Source organism: Sciurus carolinensis, chromosome 12 (assembly GCF_902686445.1).
Source record: "Sciurus carolinensis chromosome 12, mSciCar1.2, whole genome shotgun sequence".
In the NCBI taxonomy this organism is placed as follows: domain Eukaryota; kingdom Metazoa; phylum Chordata; class Mammalia; order Rodentia; family Sciuridae; genus Sciurus; species Sciurus carolinensis.
Window position 1 is genome coordinate 81,648,882 of NC_062224.1, and position 14,281 is coordinate 81,663,162.

General features: G+C 42.5%; 1 protein-coding gene across 5 annotated transcripts in view; it reads right to left on the bottom strand.

Moving 5' to 3' along the window:
• The window catches only part of Srgap2 (SLIT-ROBO Rho GTPase activating protein 2), a 237,876-nt gene that overhangs the window by 23,669 nt on the left and 199,926 nt on the right, over positions 1-14,281 (bottom strand). For all 5 annotated transcript variants that reach the window (XM_047519791.1, XM_047519790.1, XM_047519792.1 and 2 more), the window contains exons 14-17: positions 10,162-10,222; positions 3,741-3,818; positions 2,759-2,893; positions 922-1,027 (exon numbers count right to left, since the gene is read on the bottom strand). In XM_047519791.1, the coding sequence (XP_047375747.1) occupies positions 922-1,027; positions 2,759-2,893; positions 3,741-3,818; positions 10,162-10,222 (380 nt within the window). The remainder of the gene's footprint in view (positions 1-921; positions 1,028-2,758; positions 2,894-3,740; positions 3,819-10,161; positions 10,223-14,281) is intronic.

The window sequence follows — 14,281 nt, forward strand, 5'->3', positions numbered from 1 at the left end:
AGCACCTGCACCCAAGGTTTCTCTCAGAGCATCGATTGTTGTGTTCAGATCTCCATTTGGATTCCAACAGCTGCTTCAAATGACCCTGTCCACCTTGACACTTTGTCCAGGGTCCTTCCTCCATATCTGTCTTCCCCGACTCTAAAAAGTCCAGCTTATCTTTCCCCTCCCTTATCTTCAGTAGGGATAAGCTTCACAATTTCCCCATTGCGCATGCCAAAAATGTAGGATTTGTCTTTCCCTCACAGTCTATACCAGCCTATCAGTAAGTCCGATCAACATCATGTTCAAAATACATCCTAAACCTGCCCCTCCTCACCACCCTCCGGTCTGCCAACATACTAGCCAGACTACAATAACCTTGGGACCCAGCTCCCTTCTCTTTGCAACCGTATATAGTAACATCACAAAGCATTTTGGCCAGTTTTAAAAAAATACATAAATCAGATCATAACACTGCTCCTTTCAATCACTTCCCAAATCCGACCCACTATTACCATGACTCTGGAGCCCTGAGCATGCCCATGGCTCCTCCTTCACTGAATTTAGGTTGCTGCTCACACCCTGTCTTCTCAGAGAGGCCTTTGATGATCACCCATCTAAAGTGCTTTCCCTCCTTTCACCTTCTGCCCCAACTCAGATCCTGTACTCTACCCCCTTCTTTACTCTTTCTTCTTTGAAGTACTTATTTTACCTGATTATGTCCCCTTCCCTGGTACTGAGCTAAAGGATATCAAGGCTTTCCTCTCTCATTTAGCAATAACATTCGTATAGCCTAGCACTGTGGCCAGCACACAGTAGGTGTTCCAAATGCACACATTAGGTGTTAAATATGTGTTTGGATGGATGATAGATCCATATGGAAATTCCCGTAGCTGAAACCAAGGCTTGATTCAGCTGTTCACTGGGAAGGCTACTCACTGATTGAGGAAGGCAAAGAGGTATCTCATGATAATCAGAGTGGTTTTGGGCAGGACCAGGAGGACTTTCCGGATATGCAGAGCTCTCTCCTGTAGGTTGTCCATTGCTGGAAGAAGAAAGCTATGTGTTATCCTTCACTGTGCCTGAGATCCCAGGGAACAGTGGTCAGAAGCCCCTTACTACCAGCAGGTGCAGCCCAGAGAGTGCTAAGTCAAAGCCACACACAGTGACAGGAGTGTCATCCCAATTGCTCCTGGGAGTGGGGTGTTATAGCAGGGCACATGCTGGGTTCCACACATTTACTGATTCAAGACTTAAGGTATACAATCCTTGGGCACAAAAGGGGCTGGAGATGTTCTCCCCAGCACCTACCACCTTCTTATTCAAACAATTAGGAGCTGGCCATGACTATTTAACACCCATCCTGGAGGTCCTGCATCTGGAGAGGGAAAGGGGTTGCGCAGGTCTTGTCCTGCCCACTCTGTGCATGTATCCTCCTCCTCTGGACAAGTCTGGCTTATTTTTCCCTCCCTTATCTTCAGTAGGGATCAGCACAACATGGCCAGAAGTAGGAAACAGGTCTACGGGTAAGTAGAAATATCTGGGAAGAAGACCAAAGTAGCTTCCTGACTCTGGTGCTATGGGCAGGTTAGTTAACCAGGCCCGTGGTCTCTGTCAAGGGCAGTCTCCCACTTCCACAGTGTCCCATGTGGATCTGGTTATTTTCTATGAGTGCTTTTATGTAAAAAGAAATGAGGGGGGAGATAGCTTAGTCGGTAGAGTGCTTGCCTTGTAAGCAAGAGGTCCTGGGTTCAATCCCCAACACCCAAAAAAAAAAACAAAAAAAGAAATGGGAAGTACTGTATTGGAGCAAGGGCATATCTCCACAGTTGGGATTTTAGACTGTCTTGGTCTCCTGGGCAGAGACATGAGACACTACCCAAGGGGTGAATGCAGTTAACTTCCACATAAATCACTTCCACTAAGATACCACAAACAGTAGGTCAACAAACAAAACAAGAGAGCTTGAATGCTCTGGGCCTTCCTCATAATAACAGAGAGGGACTCAGAGAACTCAGGGCAAATGCTGAGTCACACTGGCAACTCAGGGGTCACAAAGATGCTGAGTGGCCTGGGGTAAGGATCTTTTCTCCATTGCAAAGGCATCTTTCTTTCCAGCCTCTGGGGCCATCATTCAGATGGGATCAGCCTCCAGAGTTTCCATGGATTATTTGGAAACGAATAAAAGGATGTTTCAGTATCATGAGCTTTTCAAACTCTACATTTTAGAGTCAGAGGCAGAGAACCCCTAAGAAAATAGAAAACAGCTCTCTCTCTGGAGAAATACCAGATGACTACTTCTTAGGAGAGCATATATGAATACACCTAGCAGGTAAGCCATGTTGTGTTTAAAGCAACAAACAGGAGACATTTGTAATACACTTTTGCCCTGGTATCATAAAAAGCCCAAACCCAACGTATATACTTCAAATAACTGAAATGATTGAGTCTTATGAATGAATTTTTATAAAGGCATTTTACTAAAGGAAGCTAAAGCCCAGAGAAGCAAAGGAGTTTATGATGAAGGTAAACCAGAAAGGAAAAAGCCAGAAGTCCTGACTTGGGGTCCTAGACTCTTACTGAAAAATCATTCTTCTTCTTCCTTCTCCTGCCAGGGATGAAGGAGTGAAAATGAGCATAAACTCACAAAAAATTAAAAATTAAAAGTTTTACTGAAAAGCTTATGAGGAAACAAAGAACTTCAGGGAAATGTTTACACTTCTTGCTCAGAGGTGCCCCGGCTCAGGAACCAGTCTGAGGCCAGAGTGGTACTTACTGACGCAGGCCATCAAGTCATGGAAGATGTCCTTGGGGAAGAGTGGGTGTTCCAGACCCCGGAAGTAAAGCTTCAGGACACCAGCTATGGAGTCCATGTCGTGGTCATTCTGATCCCCCGCCAGGGGGTCCTCTCCTGAGGATAGGCACCCCCCCCAGAAAGGAAAGAGTGAGGGAGGCAAAAACACAAAGAATGAAGCAGAGGCAGTGGGGAAGGGGTGACCCACTTATATGCTCGTCCCAGTCCCTCAGCACAACGCCCAGCAGGGTGGCATGAGTGGAGCAGACCAGAGGACAGACAGAAGCACAGACTACTCAGGTTCAGGGACAACCCTGTGGGCTGAGGTTGGGACACAAGAACTATCTCCCTCACAGAATCATGCAAACAGGCTGGGACCAAGTCCCTGGGGGAGGAAAACGAGGCCAAGGAGGCCAGCTCCTCTGACTAGCTCTCACTCCTCCTGCCCCCAACAAAGGACACCTACTTACAGAACAATCATGCCAGAGCTCCCTATGGAAAATTTCATATCAGATGTAATTAGATTTAATGATAGGACCAACCTCAAATTGAAACTATATATATCCATTACAGTGACGGAAATTGCCAAAGCTTGCCCATTACCTTAATAGCCCACAGGATAATAAATGGGCTACGATGAACAGGCGCATTAGCCTTGATATTAACTGCCACCAAGGGTTCCGGATGAAGCCATAAACCGCCTGGATATCATAGTTAACTTCTTGGGTTTTGGCAGATCATCCACAGAGGGAGGCAGGATGGGTGGGGCCGAGAAGGAAGGAAGGGGACATGCTGGGCATCCCCCTGCATATCCAATGGGGAATGTATGCAGACAGCAGGTGCCAGCTCAAGAGGGAGGCCCGGGGGCTTCGGAAGCGCTGGGTCCTCTCGGGGGAGAAAGGGTAGAGACAGTACCCAAGAGGTTGGCAACTACTCGGTCTTAGCTTCCAGGTTGTTCCCTCACCTCTCTCAAAGGCATTTTTGATGTCATTCACTTCCACCTGGGATCCAGACACCCGGAAAATTCCTTCATGCTGCAGCCCTGGAAAGACACAGGGAAAAGTGATTAAGGAGAAGAAAAAGCAGACACAGGCCAAGCTTAGTTGAATACCTATCTCCCCCAACAGTGTGTACTGAGGCATCCTGTGTCTTCTTTTTCAGGCCAAAGGAGACAAACATGTGCAGGGACATTGGGAAAGTCACTGGGATGATTAGGAAGCACCAAGTCAGAGACTTAAGGGAAGGGATGTCTACAGCCCAATTCTCTTTTGACTCTAAAAGAGATTACCAAGCAGGTACCGTCCCTGCCTTTGCTCTCTGTCCCACCCGTAAAGTGGGGAGGTGGCCTGTTAGTGCTTTCTTGTCACTCAGGGTCAGAAATGGAAGGTAGTTCATGACAGGCAAGATATTAAGTACCATCAGAGGAGTTTCATAAGATGTGAGGTTATAATGATTACTTTAGCTATTTTAACATGGTTCCACTATGCTAGGGGCCAATGCTTTCAGTACTGATGAAAAAGAGTGGACATAAGAATACAAGTGATATGTCAACAGACAGTATTGCCAGTCACTGTCCCACGCACTGGATCAGGACTGCTACTTTACACAAAGAAAAACATGCACGAATACTATGTTACATTGTTGTGCACAAAAACTTTGTCTTCTTGGGATTTGTTAGAGTAGAAATATTCATGAAAAATAATGCTTGTATAGTGACTGCTGTTAATAAATGCTGTCATATAAATAAAGTGCTTGATCCTCAAAACAAGGGATAACCTCATAACAAAACGGGGGTTAGCAATAATCCCATTTTTTTAGGTTGGGGGGGGACTGGCGAGGACCAATCCTTGGTTATTCAGGTAATAAGGACCAGGGCAAGTACTCAGACTCAGGCCTTGTGGCCGCAATCACATACTCAGTCCTCAATGCCAGACTTGTGGGGCCTATTGATGTGCAAGTACAGAGAAGGTGGGCACCATGTCTTGAAACATGACTTACAGATAGCACCACACATGCCACTGAAAACCCCATGAGAAATCCAGGAAGCATGTCATTAGTGCCAGGCCCAGGGACTGAGTTGATTTGGCATCTCTAATTCCAGCAGGACTGCCTAGGCTTTCTCAGAAGACCTAGGTCTCAATTTTGGGCATTTTGTCAAAATCTTTCTATAATGGCACAATCCTTCAAAAACCTTAACTTGTCAGAGAAATCTCACATTTATTTTAGGGGGGAAAAATAAAGCAATATAAGTCTACATTTTGCTGGAATCTATCAGCTAGACCTTTGGAGGTTAATCATATAGGCCAGGACTGAAAGTGCAGAATCTGACTGAAACAACATTGAGAAATAAGCAGAGGGAATGTGAGTACCTGGCTTTGTAAGAGAACTTAAGTCTGCTCCTCTAAGGGACTATTCCTCATAAAATGACAGGCCAGGTTAAAATCCCATTAATGCTGGTGTAGCAGTACTATGTTAGTTAGCAAATGGGATACAAGAGTCAGATAATGTTGCTTAAACTCAGAACGTAAATAGCAAGTGCTCTGACAGAGAGTCACGTATGCAGTGACTTGTCAAAAACACAGTATTAAGGAAATGTCAGAGACTTGTTGGTGTGTTCTGGTTGGTAAAGTATTGCATAATTTCCTGAAAGAGCATCACCGGTGTGCTTTGGATAGGGGAGACCATCAAGAAAACACAGCCTTGGCCTGTGGGCCCAAGGATAAGAAGAAACAAGAGATCAGTTTGATGGAAATCAGGCAGCAGGCCCGAAACACTCTGAGCTCTCTCTTGGTCTGGTTTCTGGTTCCCCTGGAGAACCAATGCTGAAGGACTGCTCTGTGTTTAGAGGGCCTGATGTGATGATGCTGAGAAGAGAAACAATATTCTTTCCAGAAAGGAAAGGGGGAAATCAGTTGGCTTTTTATGATAATGAAGGTAAATCTTTGCTTGCATAACCCAAATGGCACATCCATCTTTTTTACTTTTTCTTAGTACTCACTAACATGAAAGTGTAAAAGCCATCAGACGTGGGTAAGTTATTTGGTAGTGGTGCAAAACCTCCTATGTTGTGCTGGATCCAGATGTTGCAGAGTTGCTCTGCTAGGTAATTTTTTTTTTTTTTTTTTTTTTTTTTTGCAGTACTGGAGATTGAACCCAGGAGCACTTGACCTTCAAGCTACATGCCCAGTCCTTTTTCATTTTACTTTTTATTTTGGGGTAGTATCTCTCTAAATTCCCAGACTGACCTTCAACCTGTGATCCTCTTGCCTCAGCCTCCTGAGTAGTCAGAATTAGGGACATGCACGTGGTTTCTGCTAGATTCTTTTTCTTTCCTTTTCTTTTTTTTTTTTCTTTTTCTTTCTTTTTTTTTTTTTTGGTGCCAGGGATTGAACTCCAGGTTGCTTAATCACTGAGCCACATCCCCAGCCCTTTTTATTTTTTATTCTGAGACAGGGTCTTACCAGGTTGCTTATAGCCTTGCTAAGTTGCTGAGGCTGGCTTTGAAACTGTGATCCTCCTGCCTCAGCCTCCTGAGCTGCTGGGATTACAGGCATGAGCCACCTCTCCTAGATTTTTCTTGAAATGATAACTACAACAGCCATCTCCTGTTCCCTTCCTAATGAAAATAGTGGAGTTTTCTCTTCCTTGTGATTCAGTTTCAGTAGTTCCTCATCTTCTTTAATTCTTCTTGGATTCCACTGACCCACTATTCACCATTCAGCTTTCTGATTTATATAATGGGGACTATAATATTTATCTCTCAAGGGAAATGAAAACAGTAAGGATATAAAAATCCTCAGCATTTGGTGGGTCACAGATCATTTTGAGATTGAAAAAAGTTATGAGTACTAATCCCATTCAATGTGAAAATATATTTGTTCATATACAAAAGTTTTAAACACAGCTTTTTAGGGAGTTCATGAATACCTTGAGTTTCTATTTGTGAAAAAATTCAATTTAGTTGAACAAATATTTTTTAAGTGGCTAGCTACTATGTCTTAAGATTTTTAAAAATCAACAGTGTATTTGCTTAAACCTAGAATACACACAATTTCTGAATTGCTCACCCTTACTTCTGTGATAAAAGTTACTACTGTACAAGATTTCTCATAGCTCTTTTTGTCTTTAGATTTACAGTGTATAGTCAAAACATTGTTTTCCAAAGTTACTTGCTTAATTATTTTCTTCCTTATTCCCCTTCAGTGTGATTATGTGCTCACTGTTAGTACAATTAGCTTTTCTTGATATTATTCACATTCCTTTTGGGGTTTTACTCACATTCTAGTTTTATTTGTTAATTTACCTATTGATTGTAGGATACACTAATGCAGTTCTAAAAGTCAAAACTACACAAAAAGGTAAACTCAGAAAAATGCCACCCCCTCCTGTTTCCCATTGCTTCATTCTTTCCACCCCCTTCAACTCTCTCCTGTAAAAATGAATAAAACACTAGATTCATCTTTTCTGTATTTCTTGCAGAAATGAGAAGATACATGTATATTCTTTTTACCTTTTTTTGGTACCAGGGATTGAACCCAGGGGCGCTTAACCTCTGAGTCACTCCCCAGTCCTTTTTATATTTTATTTGGAGACAGGGTCTTGCTGAGTTGCTTAGGACCTTGCTAAGTTGCTGAGGCTGGCTTTGAACTCTCGCTCCTCCTGCCTCAGCCTCCCAAGCTGCTGAGATTCCAGGTGTGCATCACCACGCCCGGCACATGTATATTCTTATATCTTCCTTCTTATATGAAAGGTAACATACTACAGATGCTCTTTCACATTTTTTAAAAATAATTTTTTAGCTGTAGATGGACACAATGCCTTTATTTTATTTACTTATTTTTATGTGGGGCTGAGGATTGAACCCAGTGCCTCACCCGTGCTAGGCAAGTGCTCTGCCACTGAGCCACAGCCCTAGCCCCTCTTTCACATTTTGTTTTTTTCACTTAACAGCATATCCTAGGAATCTCTCCATATCAATTTATGGAAATTGTACTCATTGTCTTTTTGCAGTTATCTGGTTCTCCACTGTATGGACATATCATAGTTTTCCCACTCTTCTATGTATGGGCATTTAGGTTGTTTCTAATACTGTGAAATTACAAACAATGCTGCAGCAAATAACCTCGTGAATATCTAATTTTTGATTACTGGAGGAATAACTGCATGATAAATTCTCAGAAAGATTGCTGGATTAGGAGATTAGTACATATGTAGTTTTATTAGATATTGCCAAATTCCCTTCCAAAAGGGTTATGCTTGTTTAGATTCCCACCAGCAATATATGCATGTACTTGTTTCCCTAGAGTCTCAACATAGAAATGTGCTAAATATTTGTCTCCTTGTGTGTTGTGCCTGCACAGAGGTAAAGATAGGAAAATTCAAGGCACAATATCTGGAATCCATCACTTCTTAGCTCATGCCATAACAACACCCTAGTCTAGGTACCACCATGTCTTCTCTGGCCTACTCAGTAACTTCTGTATCATCCTTAAGGTCTTATCTCAATAGAGCAGCCAGGGATCCTTTAAAGGATCAGAATTCTCCAGTGGTTTTCCATCTCACTCAGAATAAAATCCAAATGCCTATCTTATCCAACAGAGTTGCACAAGGTCTGGCCTCTGGTTTCACTTTCCTCTCCACTCTGTTCCAGCAGGGCTGGCTTTATCCTGTTCTTTGCATATGCTAACAGTCTCCGCTCATAGTGTCCCCTCTCCCCATGATGCTCTTCCCCAGATATTCACATAGCTCACCCCTCACAACTCTGCTAAATGTCACCTTCTTAAGAGAGACCTTTCCTTTGAAACCAGTGACAATAGTGTCCCCTCTCCATTCTCCATTCCTCAACTCGCTTTACTTTTTCTTCAAGACACCAACACTCAAAATATTGTATGTGAATTTGTTTATTTATTGGCAGATCAATTGATCATCTGTTTGTCTTGCAGTAGAATATAAGGTTCAGGAGGACAGAAACTTTTTACTGGTATACAAGCAATCAATATATATTTCTATTGAATGAATGAATGAAATACTTGGAAGGGTAAATGGGAGTTCAGATCTCCCATTCTATTGTCTTTTAGGCACAAATAATTCTTCCTCCCCTGAACTTAGTTTGGACTTATCTTTGTCAACTATTTGATCATTAATCATTGCTATCTTGTAAAATTTCTTAATCTGCCATTCTGAATTAGCACCACTTATCTCTCTTTATTTAACTTCTCCCTCACTTACTTATATTCTCTAAAATGCATCATAGGACTACTTAAAGACAAGAACAGTGTATTACTCCTGTTTTTGTTTTCCCATGTGGCAGTGTGTAGTACTCAGCCTTGATCAGGGGCTTGATAAATATTTGTTCATTGTTCAATAGTGATGTACACTGCTCTTACTTTAAGTGACTGGAGACAACATTAAAAAATTACAGCTGATGGAGAACAGGATAAGTTGTATTTGCTCAAATAATTACTGTGTCCAAATATGACCCCAAACAATGTCCCAGTTTATAGGGAGAGAAGGTGAGAGGAGGCAGGAAGTACCCATCCTCTGAATTTAGATCAGTAATACTTTATCTACCTCTTTAGTTCAGGAAGGTCATTCCATCCTTCTTCCTATCGCCAGACAGAACAATATTTAAAAACAATTTCTAGTGCTCTGTTCCTAGACATCTCTGTGGCACCAGTTCAGATATCTGTGCTTTCTAAACATTCTTAACCTTGGAAAATCAATTCTCTGGCAATTATCTCCACCCCTAAATTCTGTTGAACCAGACCAGTAGCTGGTAAGGAATGGAGTTTATGAGATATAGCTTTGTCCAAGCAGAAGGATTAGTGTGATTTGATTAAAGTTGAGAAGGAGCCAGCCCCTGCAGACTCTCAATGTTAAAAACAACTTTAGGACTGAGCTCTTGTGGACGTTGTATCCAGTGAGACCAAACCAGAACAAAAATGAAATACTATTAGGAATCAGTGCAACATTACAAATGGAGTTGCTTCCAAACCAGACTGGCACAGAAAGCCACTGTAACAAAATGGTCAGGCTGTGCCATGGGAGATAACTACACTCAGAGGCTGAGTATGACACTACTGCCACCATGTATTAGCAGCTGGGTTCCCTCACGTAGCAGCTGGAATTTAAATCTCATTCTTGAGCTAAAAAAGGGCATGTGGTAAGTGGCTGTGGCATTTGGGGTCAAAACATATGATGTCTTTTTCTCAATGTCTAGGTGTGGCCATTCTGAAGTAGCAAACATTATGTGAACAAATAAGATTTTATTTCTTTGCTGAGGAGGTTAGCAAAGGAAGGCAATCTCTATTCTTATTCTACAAAGAATTCCTGGAAGTTCTTCCCAACCTTTGCACAAATATGGGTAAGACTGTGGTCCTGCTTACCGTGCCTGCTGATAAATCGGATGCAGCTTTCTACCACCAGAGGAATTGCCTGGCTGGAGTCCTGAAAAGCCAAAGAAAAACACAACATCACAATCTTCAAACAGGGATAGCCCAGAGTAAATGGGCCACACTGTGAAACTTGTCTCAGGGGCACAGAGGCACCTGGTTTGTCCTCCAAGCTCCAGAGCACAAAAACACAACGACCAACTTGGAATGCCACAGACATGCCTTAAATCTAGCATGTTCTAAATGGAGCAGGTTGTCATTTATCCTGACCCACTGCCCCACCACCAGCCATCCAATCCATCGTGTCAGGTTTACCTGCGAAATATCTGTTGGATCTATTCATGCTTCTCCATCTCTACTGCCACCAATTCAGCTCAGTCCACCAGTATCTCCATTTCCACCCCTGCAATCTACCATCCCTTTACATAGTGGCGAGGTGATCTTTAAAAGTACTTCTCATCTACTGGGGATCAAGGTTGATCAAATTGTGTTATGTGCAAATATGGCCACATGAATCCTTCTGTGATGTATAATTATAGTGCAGCAAGGGAAGAAAAGTATGTCTCATCATGTGAACTCTACCAGAGACTTCTCTTTGCTTTCTTCACAGCTTCACAAGTTCAGGGTCTTGCCTTTGCCTCCAGTGTCCCACCTTCTGCTCAACCCCATCTCTGCTATGGCCACAATGGCCGCCTTTCTGTTTCTCTGAGAGATACTCTCTTGCCTCAAGGCTTTGCATGAGCTGCTCCTGCTGCTGACATATTCTCCTCAACCCTGACTGTGACTTCATTATGTGGGTGTGATTATCTATTTGCACTGGTCACCACCAGCTCAAGCTCTATAAGGACAAGTTCAACATCCATCCATTCCTGGGTGTCTACAGCTGGTCACATATATATAGTATATAGTAGCTCTCATATAGTAGGTGCTTAATTAATACCAGTTGAAGGTCACAGGATGAATTAAAGGGAGCTTCAGAAAGGTTGTTTGGCATGAAAGGTAAGAAAGAAAAAAACAAAATTCCTGGAGATAGTGGATATTACTTGATACTAAGTAAAATAGGCCTCCCAGATGCCAATCTTGCTATACTATCCTGCTCATGCTATTAAACTTCTATAAACTTAAATTTGCTATCTACAGACTGGGTAGGAGATTCATGGTGAGGACAATAGTATGTGTTACCGGCACAAGAACATTAGTGTATATCAGTCACGGAGGAATTTATAGAGGTATTGGGCCATGGACTGGTCCTGATAACAATCTATAAGGGTATGTATTATTATTATTAATATTATTTTCATTTGACAAATGAGAAAATGAAAGTGTAGTGAGGTTAACTTTATGGTAAGTGGCAAAGCCAGAATTCAAACCCAGGCTGCCTCCCTCTGAAACTGAACACTTCACTACCACCATGCGGCATCCCAGGAGTTCAGCAAACACTGCATACCATCTATCACTAAAAACCAGAAGGGTTCTACAATGTAGCCACATGCACAATCATTCAGCTGTGTGGAAGAAAGACACAAGGCAGAGGGGCCCACCACCTAGCTAGAAAGGGCTTCAGAAGTTCAGGACAGAGCCTGAATTCCCCACCGGGCTGGGTCCTATGCCTTGTGCCCATTTCACAGGTTTGTCTGCACCCCTCTTCTGGCTCTGAATTTTCAACTGTAGCCATGGGTTTGGCTACTTTTAGGGAAGCAGCTGGGTCTCACAAAGAAATCGGGCGGAGAGAAGAGTTGGCTTGGCTTCTAGTTCCAGAGCTTGCCAGGAACCACAACATTGCCAAAGGGAGTATTGCATACACCAAGGTGGAGGGAGCTGGGAAGGTCTCAGTGACCTAAATGCTCATCTTTGTGACCCCCAAACCCATCTGCTTCCTCTAGCTTTCCAGCGACAGCAGAGAGTGTCTACCTTCTTATTAACCTCACTGCCAGTTGGCTAGGTGATTTTACAGGAAGAATCTTTTTTCTCTCTTCCTTACCCTAGTGAAGAAAATGGTACCACTATTAAAAGAGAAAAAAAAAAAAAAACAACACTCCATTTTTGGGAAGTCTTTTTATATTTACAGACTTGTTATTATACTTTTCACTTATAAATAGCAGAAGTAGAGATAATGAAGATAGCAATAGGAAGGTTTGCAAAGTTTTGCTGGTCCCAGATTTGTATATAAAGATCCACACAGAGGGAAGCTGGGAAGCTCCCAGGTTACTGACTTCATTAAATTATGTGAAACCAGGCATGGTGGCGCATGCCTGTAATCCCAGCAGCTCAGGAGGCTGAGGCAGGAGGATCACGAGTTCCAAGTCAGCCTCAGCAACTTAGCAAGGCCCTAAGAAACTCAGTGAGACCCTGTCTTTAAATAAAATATAAAAAAGGGCTGGGGATGTAGTTCTGTGGTTAAGTACCCCTGGGTTCAATTCCCAATTAAAAAAAAAAAAGTTAATGTGAAAGCAAAATTTTGCCTGAATATACAGGATATAGGATATTAATGGCAAAGTAAGTATGCAGGATTGGCTGAAAACATGGCATTGCAGATAATAGCGTGTATGTCCATGGTTACCATTAACACATTGGAAGTAGTCATAATCTGTGGAACACAAGGGTGGGAAAAGGATGACTTGTTCCTTTCTTCTAGCTTTTTAAAATGTACAATATATTACTATCTGGAGTCACCCTACTGCGTGATAGCACATCAGAATTTCTTGCACTTATTTAACTGTAACTTAGTAACAACTGATCAATCTTTCCCTATGGGTATAATTTCTTATGAGTAAGAGGGTTAAGGGATTTTTGTCACATACCGACCTCTATAACATTTATTAGATTTCTACTTTCACCAAAGCACAAAATACAAGTCTTTACAACCAACCAGATGTGAGTATGAAGGAGAAAATAAAAAAAAAAGGATGACATTAAAGATAAGATTTGGGTCCTTAGGGACTGTGAAGGATGGAGAGACCCGTTAACAGACACAGAAGTTAGGGGAGGAGCCGAGGAAGGCACATGTGGTAGGGGAGGGGAAGGCTGGGGCCAAGGGTGGAGGTGTTATCTCAACTTTCAAGCACAAATGTCCAGTCACTTGGGAGTTAAGATCCCAGGACTCAGGCAGGCTGCACTACAGAACAAAAGGACACTTTGGGAAGGAGAGAAAGAGTCATCTAGGGGAACAGAGTGACAAGGCAAAGAGCACAGAGAGAAGTCAAGCAACTTGGCAAGAAGCCTAAATTTAGAGGAATGGAGAAAGTAAGGCCATCAAAGAAGACATCAAAAGCCAGGAGAGAAAGTCCTGGGTTTGAAGAGAGCAGAGAAGGACTGGAAGCAACAGCTGATGCACATAATTTTCAAGAAAAGTCTTAGGTGCTTTGAACCTAGTCTTTGCTAGGGTAAAAAATGGCTGGACTCCATCAGGCACCCTCAAGAACAAAAGCCATCAGATTCTTCCTTTTGTTTCGCATATTTGCCATAAACTCACAAACAAGCAAACACTGAGTTCCTGTTACTTTTATATGATTCCTTCCTCATCTTCCAAATTATTATTCTACCCCCGACCATCTTAGACATGAACCCACCTTTAGATATGAACTGCTGGAGAGATACTGGGGTAGCAGAAAAATAAGGTCTTGTTTTGAATGAGGTTTCTGGGGTTTCTGGAACTCTTAGGCAAATCCAGGCAAATGTGCTTTGCCTGCAACTGCTCAGGTGCAGCAGGATGTAAACCAGATGGATGCTGGTCCCTCCCATGGCAAGCCCAACCAGGGCACATGCCACCTGCCCAACTGTGGGCTCCCACTCCTGCAGCCAGAGGAGAAGCTGCAAAGTCTGCCCACACGTACTCCTTCTCTAAGCACGAGGTCTAGTTTTGGATCAGAAACTGAAAGGAACAAAGTTTAAGCTTGGTCCTATTCTTAGTGTTAAAGATGGCTTGCTCACTCTTAAAGATGTATGCTGATTAGTTTTCAATGCCATACGTTATGCCTGGGAGGCATTCTATTCTTCTCCAGTTTTAAATAAAATTACGGGAGAAAGGAGAAGAAGAAAGAAAAAGAGGAACAGGAGCAAAGAGAGAATTGCAATGAAATTTTTATCATTTAAAGAATGTGTAAATGCATTTGAC